This window comes from Lutjanus erythropterus, chromosome 1 (genome assembly GCF_056507025.1).
Source record: "Lutjanus erythropterus isolate fLutEry1 chromosome 1, fLutEry1.hap2, whole genome shotgun sequence".
Lineage (NCBI taxonomy): Eukaryota > Metazoa > Chordata > Actinopteri > Lutjaniformes > Lutjanidae > Lutjanus > Lutjanus erythropterus.
Window position 1 is genome coordinate 10,739,937 of NC_139317.1, and position 18,117 is coordinate 10,758,053.

An 18,117-nucleotide genomic window follows, 5' to 3' on the forward strand; every position below is an offset into this window, starting at 1 on the left:
TAGGGATGTCTCGAGGCCACACGGCTGACCACAGCAATAAATAACAGTACAGTCAAACTATTCTGACAATAGCTTCACATTTAAATAAAAAAAAAAAAAAAAATGTAAAATTAGAAAAACTAAATTATTGCAGAAAATTGCAAAAGTTGCATAACTGTGGCAGCATCGTGTTACTGACATGAGGATGTCGTGGGCTCTTTCCAGGAGTTTGCTGCTGGCAGAGTTGACGAAGATGCCGTCTTCTTCTGTGGTGGAGCTGCTGGACGACAAGCGGCTCTGTCGACCAACACGCCCATTCCAGCCGAGGCCCGGAGAACTCCTTCAAGACAAAACACACACAGGCAGCAAAAAAAGTCATTAGTTTACAAAATTATATCTTTTACACTACAAGACACCGATGAAGCTTCATATCTATCTACATAGATTTCATAATTGATCTGTAGATTATTAAAATATAATCATACATACAGCTATGAGTGAAAAGCAACTTTTTTCTGTCCTCTTTTATTTTATAAATTCAACGTAGAATACATTCACTTTTACAGAGTGAAAGATTTATTAACTTTAAGGTATTTAATCTTTTTATTAAAGTGCTAAAGATTCATTTACATGCAACCTGCTATCAAGCATGATTAAAAAAAAAACAACAAAAACAACAAGATATTCCGGTCAGCATGTGCCTGATGTTCATTAGATATTCATCTAAATCTTACTTACTGCTGTACGTTTTTTCATAAGTTTTTTTTTTTTCTTTAATAATCATATATTGGGGTCCTGGGGTACCCCAGTCGAAACCACCCAATTTCACCGGTGCAGTTTTAACAGATCGAACTATATTGAGTTCTTATTTTCTGTGGGTCCTAATTTATTTCACAGCAGACACAGATTTCCTCAACTGTCATATATTTTCATTTTACACAACATGCAAATGTATCAGTAACTTTCCTAAAATGATAATAATCTTTGTCAGATGACATTAATTACATAACTAATAATGGTTTGAGAAGAGATAAGAAATAAATTATTTTGCCATGATGATATTTTTGGGACCCCTCAGTAGTCCTTGTATATTAAATATTTTGTTTGTATAAGGGTTAACTGGCTGTGTTTGACAACTAGTGTTGTCCACACAGCCATAAAGATCCAAACTTTTAGGGCTATACTGTAAAAAACAAAAACAAAAACACAATATATGTTTACTTGTGATTGGTTTAACTGTTTACATGCCAAGCCTGGATCTGCAATTACATATATACACCAAATACAGAAAATACAGCAAATTAAAATGAAATAATTAAACTATACAGTGTCAGTCACAATCATGCACGACACTGGCGGGTCTGCAACCTGCAGCTCTGGAGCTGCATGCGGCCCTTTTGACCCTCTCCAGTGGCTCCGTGTGACTTTGGCAAAAATTTTTTTAACAAATTATGGTTATTTTAACCCTCACTTATCACAGTTGTAGAGCTAAAGTGACTCTTACATTCTTCAACTGTAGAAATGTGTAGTCTATGCACTAAAGTAAGAAAAAGTTTTAATATTTCGTCAACTGAAATGTGCGTTCTGCTGGTGGCTACTCTAAATTCTCACTATACGTTAGATGTGGACCAAATCAAAAAAAAAAAAAAAGAAGAAAAGTCTCTGAGGAAAACAGAGAATTTAATAATTGTCCATAGTACTGTACAGGTTGCAGACCCCTGCACTACACTGACATTTTTTCACAGCTTCAATACTGTGTCTTTATTTTTTTCTGACACAGTAATTTATTAACAAAGATCTGCTGTGACTGTGAGGGTTTTTGAACTTCCTCAGAAACACTGAAAATAGCCGTTTGACAGTCTGGATTTATCAGTGTGTGAAGGGTCAGACGCTCAGAGAAAAACAGCTGTGTGAGAGGGTGACTTCTCACATATGGGTGAATATGTTGGATAGATCTGTTGTAGCTTAGTTTAACCAATGTATAATAATGTTTGTTTTATAATAATAACAGTGCCTTATATTTTGCATCTGTTGTATATTTTTCTTTGAAGGAATGCCACCAGCAGGGGCAGCAGTTTCCACGTTATTAACCCCAGGAGAGAGCGAAATCCACCTCTCAGAGTTTACTGAAGCCTGTGAGGGTTTAAACCTCAGGCCTCAAGGTGAAACCTCACCACCTGCCCAGAACACAAACAAAAACACGGGCGGTCAGGTCATGGTTAAAACCATTAACCATTCTCAACTATTTTAGCCCAGAGGAGAAAGAGGAGTAAAAACACATGGAGGTAAAAAAATAAATAATCATTGTTCAGAATCAGAGTGCAGCTGTGGCAGCTGCAATTTATCACTGATTCAGCTCTTCAGATCCACTCAAGGACTTTATTTATGTGTTTCCAGTCAGAACTCCTCCTGATGAGTTAACAAGCCACACACACTCTGTGACACACACTGTACGCTACAGCAGCGAGATGTGTTTGGTAACTCGTACTGTGTTATTAGCAGGGGGCTGAATCATTCCTAGAGAGAAAACGAGGAGGGACACGAGCGTGTGGAGACGTTTTCAGTGGCTAATAAAAATGAAAGTCAACACCGATACAAAAAAATAGATGAGAAGGTTCAGCTTTATGGTACTGTAGATTTTTTGGTGAAAAGCTGATGTTTGGATTGATTTTTCACTGCTGAAATACATTTTTAAGTACCCTATCTTTTGTTTTCTTTTTTTTTTTCTGGCAAAGACATTTTCAAAGGGATTCCTTGTTGTCTCACCTGAAGATACCTGAATGAAAATACTCCTTTTCAGACGGACCCACTCCATGCTAAATCTATGCGGTTTTGGGCAGAAAACATGCAGTTTTTTGCACGCAGTATAAATGTCTTATTTTAGTCCATTATAAAAACTGTGTATTTGAATATTTCCAGATACTGGGGTCCCTGAATATCAATGAAATTGTTTAAATTGGGTCTGACAGGAAGCTGAGACTCGGTGGATTTCATGAACATAACTGTATTCATTTGAAAGTTGAACAAACCTGCACTACTACACAAAAATAAAACTTCTTTCAAAACTTTGCAAATCTCTGCTGGTTGCAATTGTGGTGGCATCGCAGCAGGTGCTTCACCACCTGTTGCCTGGTGAGAGTCTGCATGTTGACATGCTAAACTAAGATGGTTAACACGGTAAATATAAGTATATTAGCATTGACTTTCTGACATTAGCTTTCTGCTTCAAGCACAGGAAACCAGATTCAAACTGTACGCTTAAACATGCAGTAAAGATGATTCTGAATTGAACGTTTTCTTTTTCTTTCAAACCTCAAAATGTTTTTTTGTTGAATTTGAAACACACTATGGACATGAGATTAAAAAAAAAAGAAGAAAGAAATCAGGTGTAAAAAAGCTACAACAGAGGTGTTGCTGGCCTTTCACTTAGTTTTTCTCTGAGGCCACGTTAGAGACCCAGAGGATGTTCGTTAACAAAGCCGGCGCACTGCTCCACCATCCTCATCACAGTCTGGGGTACACAGTCCCAGAGGAGTCGTACAGATCCATATGATTTGTACCAGCAGCCTGCGTTACATTACGGTTTTACAAATTACGAGAGAAGATCCACAAAGCTCCAGTATGTAAGTGTAAATCAGTCTTAAGATTCACTGGGTTTATATTCTCCCCAGTTGATCATCGATCTCAGTAAATGGCGAAAGTACAATCTGCCTCTTGTAGTGTTTGTCTCCCCGGTCTCTCTGAGAGTCCCATAAAGCACCGCACTGTCCTCTGCTCCGTCCAACCGACAAGCACCCTGCAGGGATTGAATATTTATCACTCCCCGGGCACTCCTCTAAATGCATAGCTCTGACTTTACATCACAGAGGAAGCAGCTGCAGGGTTTAGAGCTCTGCTAACATGTAGAAGATGAGTGTGTGAGTGAGATACAGAGTCAGAAGGGGAGGCCAGAGGTCGCAAATCACATTAAGGGCGGATTTTAACGGCCCCGGACTGAGCTCCTGTGTAACAAAAGCCGTCTTGTGCGAGCCGCTCTGCGCTACCAGTCGTGGTCGTGGGGCTGCTAATCTCACGGTCCACAGCTAATTAGAGGAGGTGGTGGACCGGGGTCTCAGCGGGGTGGCGTGAGAGCAACGCTCGGGGTCACATCGCAGTCTTCACCCTTTATTTTAAAGGAATGCCACGTCTGTCTCAATGCCAGAGGTGAGTATCACTGCATGATGGTTAAAAATATATTATTTAAAGTATGACAGAAGTTATTAAAGGGTCGTTGATCAGTTTGAGAGCTCTTTGTCATTTGTATGTAAGATCAAAAACGTAATTACAGGAAGCCCTGGAGGTCTACGGAGGAGGACTCTAACAACGAACTACAATGTCCCCAGTGTGAGTCTGACTTGGACTCCCAAGCAGTTGTGCATTACAATCAAATCCAATGCAGTAAATGGTACCTTTATGAAGCTTAAAATATTAAATTATAAGTGGTTTAACTGTCTGGTAACTTTTGCACCTGTAGTTTGTGGTGTTTGTGTTAGCTTGCATTACATTGTCAGGTGTGACAGCATGGTATTTTGTCCTCATTTGACACATGTACAGGTGCTCATGAGTCCTGCATATCTGTGGTGTCTTATGAATGCGGTCATTAGGAGGACCTGGCTTTGAATTGTAACGCTATTTCAACATATAAGTAATGATACAATCGTAATTTATTTATTCAGATATGTCAGTTTCTCTCCTGACTTGACCTGACTGGAAACTTCACAAACCACTTGACAAACCTCAGAGCACCGACTCTTACCGTGGTGATTTCTCGTTGATGGTGTTGCTCCCCTGGAGGTCTGACAGCGGCGTACGTGGACTCTTTCTGGTCATACCTGATCGCGAACACACAGGTTGGCATCATGTGAAAGAACACACACACACACACACTCACTCACACACACAAAACAGACATAAAGACAAACAAAACCCCTTCCCAAACAAAAACACACACTTCCGACACCATGTGACACTCCAGTGTTATTGCAGTGAGTGTTATGTGCCCTTTTATTGGAAATATGATCTGCTGCAGATGATTTAATACCGAAACAAAGATCTGTGAGGTTAATAGTGAGTTTCTCTTGTTAGTGTCGAATTATGGAAGATGATACTCAAGAGTTATTTAGTTTAGTCCGGACTGTAGGTTTGCTTAGTTATTTTAAAATCAGAGTATTCAAAGCATATTTTGTCCCATAATTAATTTATCTAATAAGAGTAAGGCAGGAAGTAGCCATTTATGTCAAACTAAAGAGAATTTTAGAGAATAAAACTGAGCAGGATGGGTTGAATTAAAGGGACAGTTCAGATTATTTGAAATGGGATTGTATGAGGTTATTATCCGGAGGTGTTTGGTACACCCATCCTGAAAACTAAGCAGGGTCAGCAAAAAAAAAGATATTACAACCACTTAAAATAATCAGTAACAGTTTAAGTGTAATTTAGAATAATTTCAGCATTTAACTTTGCTGTCAGACAGCCTTTTCTGGTGGGAAACTGCCATTGTATAAACCAAATATCACTCTCTCCAAATCAACCAAACTTCTACAAAAACATTCATTCTATCTTGCAGAACACAACAGACGCTGCTATTAGTTTGTTTTGAATTATTGTGTGACTTCAGTGAATCTTAACTAACCTTTTTTAAATTCAAAAGCAAACTCATGACATACATTTTTAGTCTGGCTTTTAATGGAACTCATTTTTTTAATTTACTGGCTATGAATTTATACAGTCTAGTTGGTTTATCCTTTTTTTTTTTTTTTTACCAATTATTATTAATAACTTATTTGTCTTTTATTCACCAGATTGTTTTCACTTTAATACTTAATATTTTTTTTTGTTTTCTTTACTAAAACCTATACATGCACTCTAGGGTCTCAAGGGTTGTCTGATGGCAAAGTAAAGAGGTGAAAATATTTTGATTTGATCTGATTGATTTTTTTTAGGTGGCTAAAATACATTTTGCTGCTGACCCTGTTCACAGCAGTACATTAATTAGCTTCCTACACCGGTGCTCCTGCTGCTAATACACTGACTTATGTATAAGAACCTCATACAATCCCACTTAAAACATCCGAACTATCCCTTTAAGGCTGCTTTGTTACATTACTACAGTGCACAGCATCCCCTCTGAACCTGCAGCAGGCCCCGGTGATGTGAAATCAGAGAAATCTACGGCGTGCGTTAGCCTACTTTAGAAGCAAATCTGACAGAGAGTATTTTTTATCAGGTGACTGAACAGTGTACCGTTTTCAGTTTCATCACTTTGTACAACATTTTCACTCTCATCCGGAGCTGCAGGGTGGCACAAAACAAAAAGACACAAACACATCGGAGTGTCATGAAACATTTGTAGAGGAAAAGTGACCTTTGAGAGAAGAGTGTGTGAGGTCCTGCACCACATGTAAAGCTGCCTGTGAGCAAGTTAGTGATGATAGTGTACACGTCTGTGTCATATGTACCCCCTCAGTCTTCTATCACCATCACCAGCCTATGTGGTATTAGTGACGAGTGCTGTGGTGGACAAGCAGATATACCCACTGCCCGACAGACAGGACTGGACATGAACGTGTAGCTGTGTGCTGAAGTGATGGACACCCGGAGGCGTTACTGCGATGTTTCCCCACCCCGGAGTTAGCCGACAGAGCCGTACAAACCATGCATTTATCTACCAGCACAGTGTTAGTGACAGGATGGCTGAAGCATGCTAGTGAACAACGTGCAAGACAAGACTGAGGACAAATGCATGCAGGTGCACGAGAGAGGAGGAAGAGGGAGACAGAGGGAGCGGAGACCAACAAGCATCTAGTCTAATGAGAGAAAACAGGAGCTGTAAATCAAATCATAAAGCAGAAAATTAATAAAAACGTCACTTTAAAGGGGTAGTTTGGATTATTTGATGTGGGGTTCTCTGAGGTTGGTCAGCGTATTACTTATAGTCGATGGAGAGGCAGCAGGAGCAGGAAGCTAAGCAATGTACTGCTGTGGACAGGGTCGGCAACAAAATGTATTTTAGTCAGTTTATGTGAACTGGAGCCTGTCTGAACTCTAACATAAGCGTGTCCTATGGTGTGACATAAAATAGAAAAAAGTCTTAAATACATTAAATATAACAGGACAGAGATTTATCTTGATTGTTAGAGAATTATCTTCATATAGTGTTATTTATTTCATGGGAATTTACTTTTCCCCATGACTTGTTAGACCTGTTGGACATTTTTAATAAATGCGAGTCAAACTTTGCTGTCATACTAATATGTCGGTCTGGCTCTAAGGTGTATGCTATTTATAGAATGTGTGTGTGGCTTTACTTCACCGTCAGACAGCCTTTTCCAACAGGAAAGTGTTGGTATGTAAGCCAAATACCACTTTCTTCAAGGCAACCAGACTCCTTAAGGAAAAACAGTACTTTTACCTCACAGAGCACATGAGTTCCTGGTTCACCGCTGCTTCAATCTCGTAGTTTGTTTTTGTTATTGTGTGACCTTGTTGTTTTAAGTGGATGGTTCAGATTCACTGAAGTCAGACAATAACACAAACAAACAAACATACTGAGTTGGCGGTGGATCAGCAGCTCCTGTGTTCTCTGTGGTAAAGTTACTGATTTCGCCTACAGAGTTTGGTTTGGGGAAAATGATATTGTCGTATTTAACGAGGGTTTCACGTCAGAAAAGGCTGTTTGATGGCAAAGTAAAGCAGCGAAAATATTCTTAACATAACAAACACTTTTTTAATTGACTAAAACAGCCTGTCCACAGCAGTTCATTGCTTCACTTCTTTGCTGGTGCCCCTCTCTGCTTCTCCTAACTGGGGGCGTGTCGACCACCATCTGCTGTACGTAATACACCGACTATAAGGGATAAGTACGTCATACAACGCCACTCCAAATAATCCGAACTATCCCTTAAAGTTTGGATCTTCTTATGACTTTGATCTCTTTTGGCTTGACTGTGGCTGCAGTACGGTGCAGTAAAGTCGTAGACGTTGGTCAGCCTCCTCCCTACAGATTCCCCAAAGTCATGATCTAACATGAGAGTAGGAGTAGTTGTTAACTGTTGTATTGGCAGCCTTACTGTACTTCTCCTCTTTGCATCTCTGCAGGATCTCTAAGCTTCTCTGATGCACAGGGTGCTGCAGAAAGCTAAAACTATCCACACTTTTCAAAACTGCACAGGGAGCAGCGTCATCATGCCCTTTGGAGAAGCAAAACAAAAGAAAAAGAAAACAGAGAAGAGAGAAAAAAAAATACACAAGGAAAGAGAAGGTGGGGAAAAGAGAGAAAGAAATGACAGATTAGACAGCGAAGAAGAAGAGATCAAGAGATGCAGTCGTCTACTGGAGAGATACCTGTGCAAGACTTCTGGAGAAAAGATGATTGACATTCAAAACTGCAGTTGGTGGCAGCAGGAGGATGTTTGTCGTTGTAGTTCTGTGTGTGGGTGTTCGCCACCCAAAGGCACTTTCATACAGTGTCTTCTAGAAGGTTTTCTGCAAACTGAATCTACAGTCCTTGTCCTCTTAGGCCTTGTTTATACCTGGTTTCAACAGTAAACACTTTTAAGTATTTATGAGAATGCACCAAAGACGTACTGCCAACATTTAGCAGCTAGGTATTTGACCACACTGCTAAACATCCCGTAAACTGTAACCAATACTGGCTACCTCTGGGCTATGAGCTACTACTTCCTGGGCTACTACTAAAAAAAACACACTTTTGAGAGTTATTGGGTCAGGTGAATCTTTTGAAACTTTGTGAAATGCTGTGAAAGACAAATTCTTGTAAATTTGGCAAATGGTATAAATTAATTTCTTTTTTTCTTTGTGTAACAAACATTGCTAGCGTGTTGGTTACAAGTGTTGGACCGCAGCCGCATTTGGTCTTTCAAAACAGAAATGATGAACCTGCATGTCTGCATACAGGGCGGGGAAGTGAGATACGATCACAAGTGGTCACTCCAGACGCATGTGGAAATGCATTCAAATGCCGTGTCCAAACTGAAATACTTAGAGCTGTTCATTTTGAAATGGATTATCCAAGATGTGAGTTAATACCAGGCATAAACAGAACCTTGGACATGGTGAGGGTATTTACAGGTAATTTAAAAACAATTTACCTCATAATTTATTTAAAAAAAAGAAATAAAAGGCATGGCACAATAACAACTTTACTAAAAGTCAAAAACACTACTGTCATTTTGCAGAAATGTTTTAGAAGACATGTAAAAAGTTTCCTTGGGTGACACCAATATCTTTAGAGCTCAGTTGGAAAGGTTTCTAAAAGATACTGTATCTAAGGATAAGCAAATTTTCACATCAACAACATCTACATGTCAAACTTCATGTGTAGGAACAATCAAGAGGGTGCAGAGCGCAAGTCTGGTTCATACGACGGCAGAGCTGAAAGAACATCTGATGGTAACATCTACTGCATATCAAGTACAGCTAGAGTCGAATCTAAAGGGCAAGAGGACATTCGTAGAAAGGCAAAGCTGAGAGAGACAAAGAGCGAGAGCTACTACTGTAAATACATGGCAGCACTACCAGCACTACTGCACACATACTACAGAACAGTGACTACTGAGACACAAAATATAGCGGACATAAAGAGAACTATAATGACTGAAAAGGACAAAATCCTAACTGCACGACATGTGAGCATACAGTAAAAATGAGGTTTGTAATTTCACAGAGCTGTTTTTCACTTTCACTCAGAGTCAACAGGCCGCAGGCTTCAAAGATAGAGCAAGAGGAAATGAAAAAGCAAATAATCATTATCACCTTCTCTAGATTTAGTAGTAGTAAACTCATTTACTGCTATTCTTGCTGTGATGCTCACATGACATTCAGTCAAGTTTGTGTCCTTTCTCTCTTTCTGGATTCTTCGGTGTTGTTTTGACACAGACTGAGCTTCACACAAACTACAACCCTGATTCAAAAAACAGTTGGGACACTGCACAAAACCTAAATAAAAACATAATGCAATGATTTGAAAATCCTTTTCGAGCAATATTCAGTTGATTACAGTACAAAGATCTGATATTTAATGGTTGTCTGCCAACACAAGTTAAGACGGTGCAAAGTGAAAGCCTCATAAATAACATCCAGAAACGCTGCAGACTTCTCTGAGAGCTGAGTTCATCTGAGACACACTGACAGTGAGTGGACAGTGGTGTGACAAGTCCACATTTCAAATTGTTTTTAGAAACCATGGACATTGTGTCCAGATTGTCCAAATTGTTACCAGCGCAAAGTTTAAAAAGCCAGCATCTGGGCACATCTGTAAAGCTCCCCCATTAATGCCGACAGGTACATACAGGTTTTGGAGCGACATACGCTGCCATCCAGGCGACGCCCTTTTCAGAGACGTCCCTGCTTATTTCAGCGAGACAGTGCAGACACATTCTGCACGTGTTGCAACAGCGTGGCTTCAGGTACTTGACTGGCCTCCCTGCAGTCTGGACCTGTCTCTCACTGAAAATGTGTGATGCATTATGAAGCACAAACACAAAACGTGGGAAAGAATTTCACTTTCAAAGCTCAAAAATTTGTGTCCTCGTTTCCCAAACGCCTGTCAAGACACAGTGGCAAACATGCTCCTGTCTAAACTTTCGTGGAAAGCGTCGCAGGCATCAAACTCAGTCTGAACATTAAACATCTTGTCTTTGCACCATATTCACTTGAATATATGTTGAAAATGATTTGCTAATCATTGCATTTTATAATTATTTATATTTTACACCACGTCCCAACTGTTTTGGAATATGGCTGTACAGTGAGCACAGATTTTCATATAATATATAACATAATATGACAGCATAGTATTAAATCTAATGTAATTGATCACTGAAAAATGTGCAGCAGCAATGTGCTGTAAATCAATAATATAGGTACAAATAAAATATGAATAGTTAACTTGGTACAATAAAAAGACCATACACAGTTAATGATGATTTTTTTCAAGCTTTCTTTCTCTTTCTAAGCTCAGATAAGTTTTCCCTGTCTGTTTATCTCCTCCATCAGAACACGCTGTACTCTGCCCTCACTGCTGTAATGTGCACACGAGTGGAGTTTCCATTAGCGTGAGAGCTCACCAGTCTTCTTCTGCGTGTGTCTCTTCCCGGCCTCTCTGAAAGCCACCAGGGCCCTGAAGTAGGCTCGGAGTACCGCCCAGCGGAAAGTGGCTGACGGGTCGATGCCGATCAGCCCGCAGATGAAGGCGTTCTTGCTGCTCTTCAGTAGAGCAACGATGTCCGGACGCATGTGGTCGGTGTTCTTCTCCCTGAAGTCCTGCACGTGTGATACACAGGGGTGTTATTTGTTTATTTTATCGTCTTCCGCCAGGACAGTTGCTAATCTTTCTGGGGTCCACGCATTAAAGGGACAGTTCAGATTATTAAAAGTGGGGTTGTGTGAGATAGTTACCCACAGTTGGTGCATTACCTACAGTAAATGCTGGTACCGCTTCTCCAAACTGGGGGCGTTTCTACTCTTGGTAAAACTCTGACTATTGTTAAGTACCTCATACAAACCCACTTCAAAAATCTGAACTCTTTCTTTAAAATACATCTACATAATTGATGATTATACAACTGATGAACTTCTGCAGACAAATTTTGTGTTTTTCTGCAATTCTTACCTTGAATTTGTCTTGAATTTTACAGTTCAGTATATCTTACTTAGTGACATCAATGGATAGCAGAGGATGTGTTGATTTTATGGATGTAAAACACTTTAAATATACTGAAAAAAATGACTACAGTTAGCAAAAAACAAACAATGGTATATCCCTACGATGGGCTCCAAAGGGTTAAAGTTTTATCCCATAGAAGCTTGAAGTAAAGTCGTGGGGCTTTAGAGATAACTAACTGTCATTTATGCACATACTGAGTGTGATATGTGTCTGTTGGATCAGCCGACTTCACCTGAAAAAACATTCAGGTACACGTTTAACTCTAAGCTCAATCTCAAGTTTGCTTCTTAGTTGGTCTTCAAATCTGAGAAGAATTCGTCTGCAGTGGATTTTTTCCTGGCTGACAGCACGTTGACAGGCCACGACAGAGCTGCTGTTCACGGCAGTAACCCTGCATACAAAAGCTCAGATCTGCACAATAGGTGAAAGGGTCGCCGGGATGCCATATCTTGATTTGATTGTGTAATATAGAAAAAGGGATTAAAATGCCTCCTCGTTGTTATGTGAGACTTAACAACCCCCTTTTTTTTCTCTCTGGCTCCAGAAAAAAGGGACCAGTGGCGTATTATTTTACCTGCAGAGGGTTTAAATTCTAATGCACACTGATTTATGTGAGCTTATGTGGGAGGTTTTTTGCATTTCTTTTACATATTTTGGAAAATGTTTTATGTATTTTTATATGTTTTATCTTCAATAAATTATGTAACAAACCCCATGAATGTGTAAAACCGGCTACAAGGATTTTTATCTTGTTATGAAACAGCTTAAATTTAATACTGATGTCTTTATATAATTTGCATAAGCAAATAAGACCATCAGCGAAAAGACTGTCTATACAGGACCAGATTATGTCTAAATCTCTGCAGAATCAGACAAATGTTTACATTTTCCCCGGTAAAGTTTCACAGTGAGTGGTATGTTGAAAGGAAAGAGGAGGAGATTTTTCTTCAGAGGATTTTATTTCTGGCGTTATATTCTGTGGCTACGGCTTATGCTTGGGCAGGATTAGCAAAGAGAAAAAGAAAATAATTGATGGGGGAATAAAAAGGGGTAATAACAGAGCATGAGGGGAAACATGAGTCAGCTTTGGTTGGTTATTTAACAGATTTAACAGAGAAATGCAGGATTTGAAAAGACTCCAAACCAACATTTTCGTAATATGAGGAAAGTCCACAACTTAAGCTTTCTTTACAAAATTACTTCTACTGAACAACTGAATTTGTTAGATGTTGGCTTACATGTAACTTAGATGTAAGAACGGTACTAAAGCAAAGTTTACTTTTGTTCCACCATCATCAGTGATTAATGTTACGTAGCTACAAATAGATGCACGACATCATCGCTATGCATGATGTAAACAGCTGTGTTTACAACAAACAATTGAAAATAAGTTGTCTTTGTTTCATTCCCTTCCAAAACATATGCATTCACTAGTTCGATCAAGATCTTTACGAAATATGGCGATTGAAACACTACCGCTTTTGTTCAGAGGGGGCGCCATAATCAACACAACATGAAAGTTCCTTGTTGCTGCTTTAAATTTTATACAATTTAAACATGAGTTAAAACTTCATTAAAGATATAAAATACTGTTTCATTGCTGATATAATGATTAAGATTCATTATCATTTTACTGTATTAAACCGACAATATTATGATACCGTACATATAAAGTGGTACATCGTATTTCTACAAATAACTATTTTTATTCATTTATTTTATTCATGAGTTACATCTTTAAAATGCAGCTCAACACCGAATGTCACTGAAGTCAATATCATTATTACATTATTTATTTCTTCAATATGTTTTTTTTTACATATATGCATCACCAGTAGCAATCACTCATTGATGTAATATTAATATAACATGATGTCCCATGAAATCTAGCCAGTCATTCGCCACTTTAAAATGGTTTTACAACATTTTCCCATGGCGGCTCCAACTAAAAAAGATACAGCTGACGTTTTAAGTTCAGTTAAAATATTATATAATCTAGGGTTGAGAGAGGTTGCAGCTTTAAAAACCCACTGAATAAACTGGAAAACATGCTAATCAATGTCAATAATTGAGAAAAGGCGACTTTTAACCGACGAGATTACATTATCAGTTGTGTGAGAAAAACACTTTCTCTCCAACTCAGCACAAAAAGCAGAAGGTCGATGCTGAGATTGGCTGCACTCTCTCTTCCCTATCTGTCTAATCAATGATTGGCTGTGGGGGTGAAGATGAAACTGACCTTGACTCCGTACTTGACCTTGCCGGCGTAGTGTCGGATGATGAAGGCGGGCTCCATGACAGCAGGGAACTCGATGTAGCTGTTCCCCTCATGCTGCCGCTTGAACTTGTCCAACAGAGTCTGGTTGGTGGCTTGAGGGAAACTGAAAAAAAAAAAAAAGGACAGAAGAGTTTAATTTGAAGAACAAAAGGTTTTTACATCTGTGTCTAATATTGAAACACGCTGTTGATGCACTTGTTTAAAGCCGTCGACCGTGTCATGAACACTGCAGCATAAATCACACTGAAAATGTTGATAGATTCTTGATATTCTCATCCACAAAGAACATCATGAATTGAAGACATTTTTCCATCGGCCTGTCATCCAGTTACAACAACAGTTTTTTACGGCGGACCAGTGGAAACATGGCAAGTTAACATGATCCGATCTGTAACCAGCTCTGACATCTTATCCCCCGATGCCACAGGTCGAGGATTATCATTTAAAACTAATCTGGGCTCTGGTGTTTTAACGTGAAGAGCCAGCAATTCTGCAGAAAACAAAACAGCTTGCAGGAAGAGAAGAGGGGAAGAATGAGACACCAGGGGTTTTGGAACAGGGCGAAACCTGAGCTATGAAAACAACACAGCCGAAGACTTTTCAGCTCGTCCAAGTCGGAGGAATTCGATCCAGAGTCCAAATGGAGAAGACGGGGGGAAATAAAGGAGGCAGTATCGTTAGTAAAAATAGTCACAGTACAGTCACGAAAGGTATAAATACAGTTCGGAGGATTTACATTCTGGGAATTGTTCTTACACTTAAGCGGTTTGATTACATTTCAAAGATTATATTAGTAGAAATAAGTGGACATTTAACAAAGTCTTACGCAACATTTTTCCATGGAGCTGTACAGTTATTATTTCAGGTGGGGTGTAGACTAGAATCGCTTCCTGCTTTACCTGACAGAGAGTAGTTTCACAAGAATCATATTTCCCTTCCCAGTGAGAGTCTTATAGTCAGACCATAAAAGTTGAGTTATCGGAAACTGAACATCAGCCAGAAGGTCCGACATATGAAGCGTCACATCCCTCCTGCTGTAACATCTATGGACAGCCTCTGTTAACCTGCCCAACGTGCTCCTGGGATGATTTTAATGTCAGTGTACACACTTGATATTTTCATTTGATGCCTACTAGAGTGAACAGTGAATCAAGAATTGTTGGACGGTAATATGTTACTGAGGTATAATTACCTTTTCCAGTAACAAGTAGTGTAAGGGATTACAATTTAGGGTTGTCCGACTGGACAAATATATCGCCCATCGACGATGGACTGAATCCATCGGCGGCTGTTGGTCCCATTTTTGGGGCGATACTTGTTATTTTATTTTGTTAATGTAATGGTCTGCAGAGTGACAGCCACTGCCCTGCAACACTCTCTCATCCAGCAGCACAGTACACACCCACTCAGTCGGACCATGAGTGCACTGAGCTGGGTGAGGAGTGAGAGGTAAACACCCTGCAGAGTCAGACTCTTTGCACTTTGCGGCAAATTCAGAATTTAATTTGATCCAACCAGAGTTGGTGATTGTTTGAAGAGTGGTCAGACTAACAAATATGGTTTTGGTACTTGTTTGTCTGTCGGGTTTGAGTGAAGTCTGTTTTACGAGGGATTAACGAGCCACTTAAGTTTGTCTTAGTTCGGTACAAGAGAGAAACCTCATGCTTTTCACTGGTCAGACCAGCAACACAGACGCATGTGAGTCGTGCTGCAGCGATCAAGTGATGAAGTGTGTCGCCTGTTGTTGCTGTGATGCAGATGTTTCTCTGCAAAATTATCTGTTGATAGTCATACTGATTGATCATACCACCACCAACACCTTTCAATACAGTTTTGATGTCTATATGTCTCACAGACATGAAAAAATCGAGCGAGGGGCAGTATTTTTCTGGTGTGTGCTCTCTCTGAATGAGGGAACAAAAATAATGTGTCCGCTCTCTGATTACAACGCTTCGCTTGTCTTTTATGCAAACTCAATGTAGAAAGACACACACTTGCGAGCCACAGCAGTTCAGCAAGGCCGCCGTTACAGTTAGAGACAGGCAGTGAGTCCCAGGTCAACAGTATAAATACAGACAGGAGAGCAGGAGAGAGATAGAGAGGGGGATATGACATGCAGCAAAGGTCCCCAGCTGGAATCAGACCAGGTATGCTGCACTTAAATGTGATGCATCTTAATCATTCAGCTGTCAGGATACCTGCCAAATTTGCTTTCATCTTCCTGAAGCTCTTGATGACTGATGAGTCAAACAGGTAAACAGACAGACCAAAGACTCACTTGCACTCCTCGTCCAGTAGGTGGAACAGCGCCGTGGGCTTCTTGCTGATCAGGTTAATGCAGCCGGTGTTGTCGATGTAATCGATGTTGTGCCAGCTGATGCCCTCTGCCCTGTATTCCTCCTGCAGGGACACAAAATGTACACAGAGAGCTCAGTGTCAGTTAACAACACGTGAGAACACTTTCCTTACAAGCAATTTTATGCGATGTAGAAACTCTAGTCTCTTTCTTTGGCATGTCTGCTGTTGCAATGAAGCTCCTGCCAAGTGCCTTATTTCATCACATCTATATGCAATATTTCAAAAAATAAGATCAATATTGTCCTTTTATGCTTTTAAGCAGTTGGGAAACAGAGACAGATGCAGATCACGAGTTCTAGATTTTGGCCTGAAGACATTCAGTGCACGTGGCATCAATGATAATATCTCTTGGTGCCAATAAAAATATGAAATATTATTAATGTGCTATTAAAAACAGACAACCGGTCCCGTTGTGGGTCGGGCTGTTTAAAGCACTTCAATCAAAGCAACAATGCTGTTTGTATACATGCTTTCGTGTTGTCTCCCTGTGCTATGAAACGTTCCTCAGATGTTGCTCGGCCTCTTGGTGGTTTAATAATGAGAGAAGCATTCAGAGCATTTATCAGTGTTCTTCCCCTGCATACATGTTATTTTCCAGTGTTCCTGGGAAAGAGATTTAACCAATAAAGACCTTAATCCAGACGAGGTTTAATAAAAACTAAAAAAGTCACTGGAATCCTCTCCTCTCTTGTATCTTCCTTTGTTACCCTGAAGTTAATTACTGTTGCTTCCTCCACCATCTGTGCTGAAGACAATACAGTTCACAGGAAAGAATATTCTAAAAGGAAGATGACTGCCGTCGGTATTGAGATAAAGTGACAAAGGAACAGCAAACAAGTAAACAAATAAGGAGTTTGAGAGCATCATTTTGTACCACGGTCTTTGTCTTTTGCAGTGATTTGCAGTTTGTGTTGAACTTTCTACATATAAACAATCCAGCTGATTCCATTCGACTCTTATCAACAAAAGATTTATTTCACTGTTATTAACCACATTTATTCAACACCAGCTGTTACTCTCCTCCTGAAAAGGCAGCTGGTTTATACCTTTGGATCTTTTACAAAAAAACAGAAGGAAGAGCCGTTTTGTTTCTGTATTCCTGAGTTACATGTCAGTGACGGTGGAATGAATGATTACTTGTATAGAAGGATACAAAGCAGCAAAAAGTTATGCTTACATGATAACTGTATCTTAGCCTGAGTGCAACAGAAACATAAGAGGATAAGAGCCTTAAAGTCAGTAAACTGACCAGTAAAGTCAATTACACAGCATCAATGTACATAAAGGTTGCCTGTGTTAGCTGTCATACTGTAAGCTGCTGATCATATCAGACAAAATGAGGTTAAAGCAAGAGATTGTTTTATTGCTTATAACTGCATTTGTATGAAAAAAACTGTTATCTCTCCTTTCAAAAGGTAAATAGTCTCCGATTATACATTTTAAATTGATATTGCTCTGCATCGTTCAGTGTCCTCAGTGCAGAGTCCGGGTCGAGTATCCACCAGGTAACCCACAAAAAAAGTTGGTGGTGGTGTGATGTTGTTGTTTTTTCCTATTGTATTCCTATATGTATTTTTTACATTTAAATCAGCAAATAATATCAATCCTAAACAGCTGTCAAGCCTACGATGCAACCTTTGATCCCACATCTGGCAAAATGGTACGACGTCACTGATTGAAACAGCGACGTAAGCTAGCTCATAGCTACTGCATCAAAACAGATGACTTAAAGGCAAAAATATCCAGCGGAGGATACCAAATGCTTCACCAAATGCCA

At 39.6% G+C, this 18,117-nt stretch overlaps 1 protein-coding gene across 12 annotated transcripts in view; it reads right to left on the minus strand.

Annotated features, from left to right (window-relative positions):
- Positions 1-18,117, minus strand: part of myo9aa (myosin IXAa) — a 160,490-nt gene that overhangs the window by 30,892 nt on the left and 111,481 nt on the right. For 6 of the 12 annotated variants that reach the window (XM_084740127.1, XM_084740376.1, XM_084739754.1 and 3 more), the window contains 7 exons: positions 16,261-16,382; positions 13,944-14,085; positions 11,106-11,301; positions 8,088-8,207; positions 6,262-6,309; positions 4,775-4,850; positions 179-319 (listed from right to left, as the gene is read on the minus strand). In XM_084740127.1, the coding sequence (XP_084596253.1) occupies positions 179-319; positions 4,775-4,850; positions 6,262-6,309; positions 8,088-8,207; positions 11,106-11,301; positions 13,944-14,085; positions 16,261-16,382 (845 nt within the window). The remainder of the gene's footprint in view (positions 1-178; positions 320-4,774; positions 4,851-6,261; positions 6,310-8,087; positions 8,208-11,105; positions 11,302-13,943; positions 14,086-16,260; positions 16,383-18,117) is intronic. The other 6 variants (XM_084739993.1, XM_084740214.1, XM_084740042.1 and 3 more) reach the window with 2 other exon arrangements.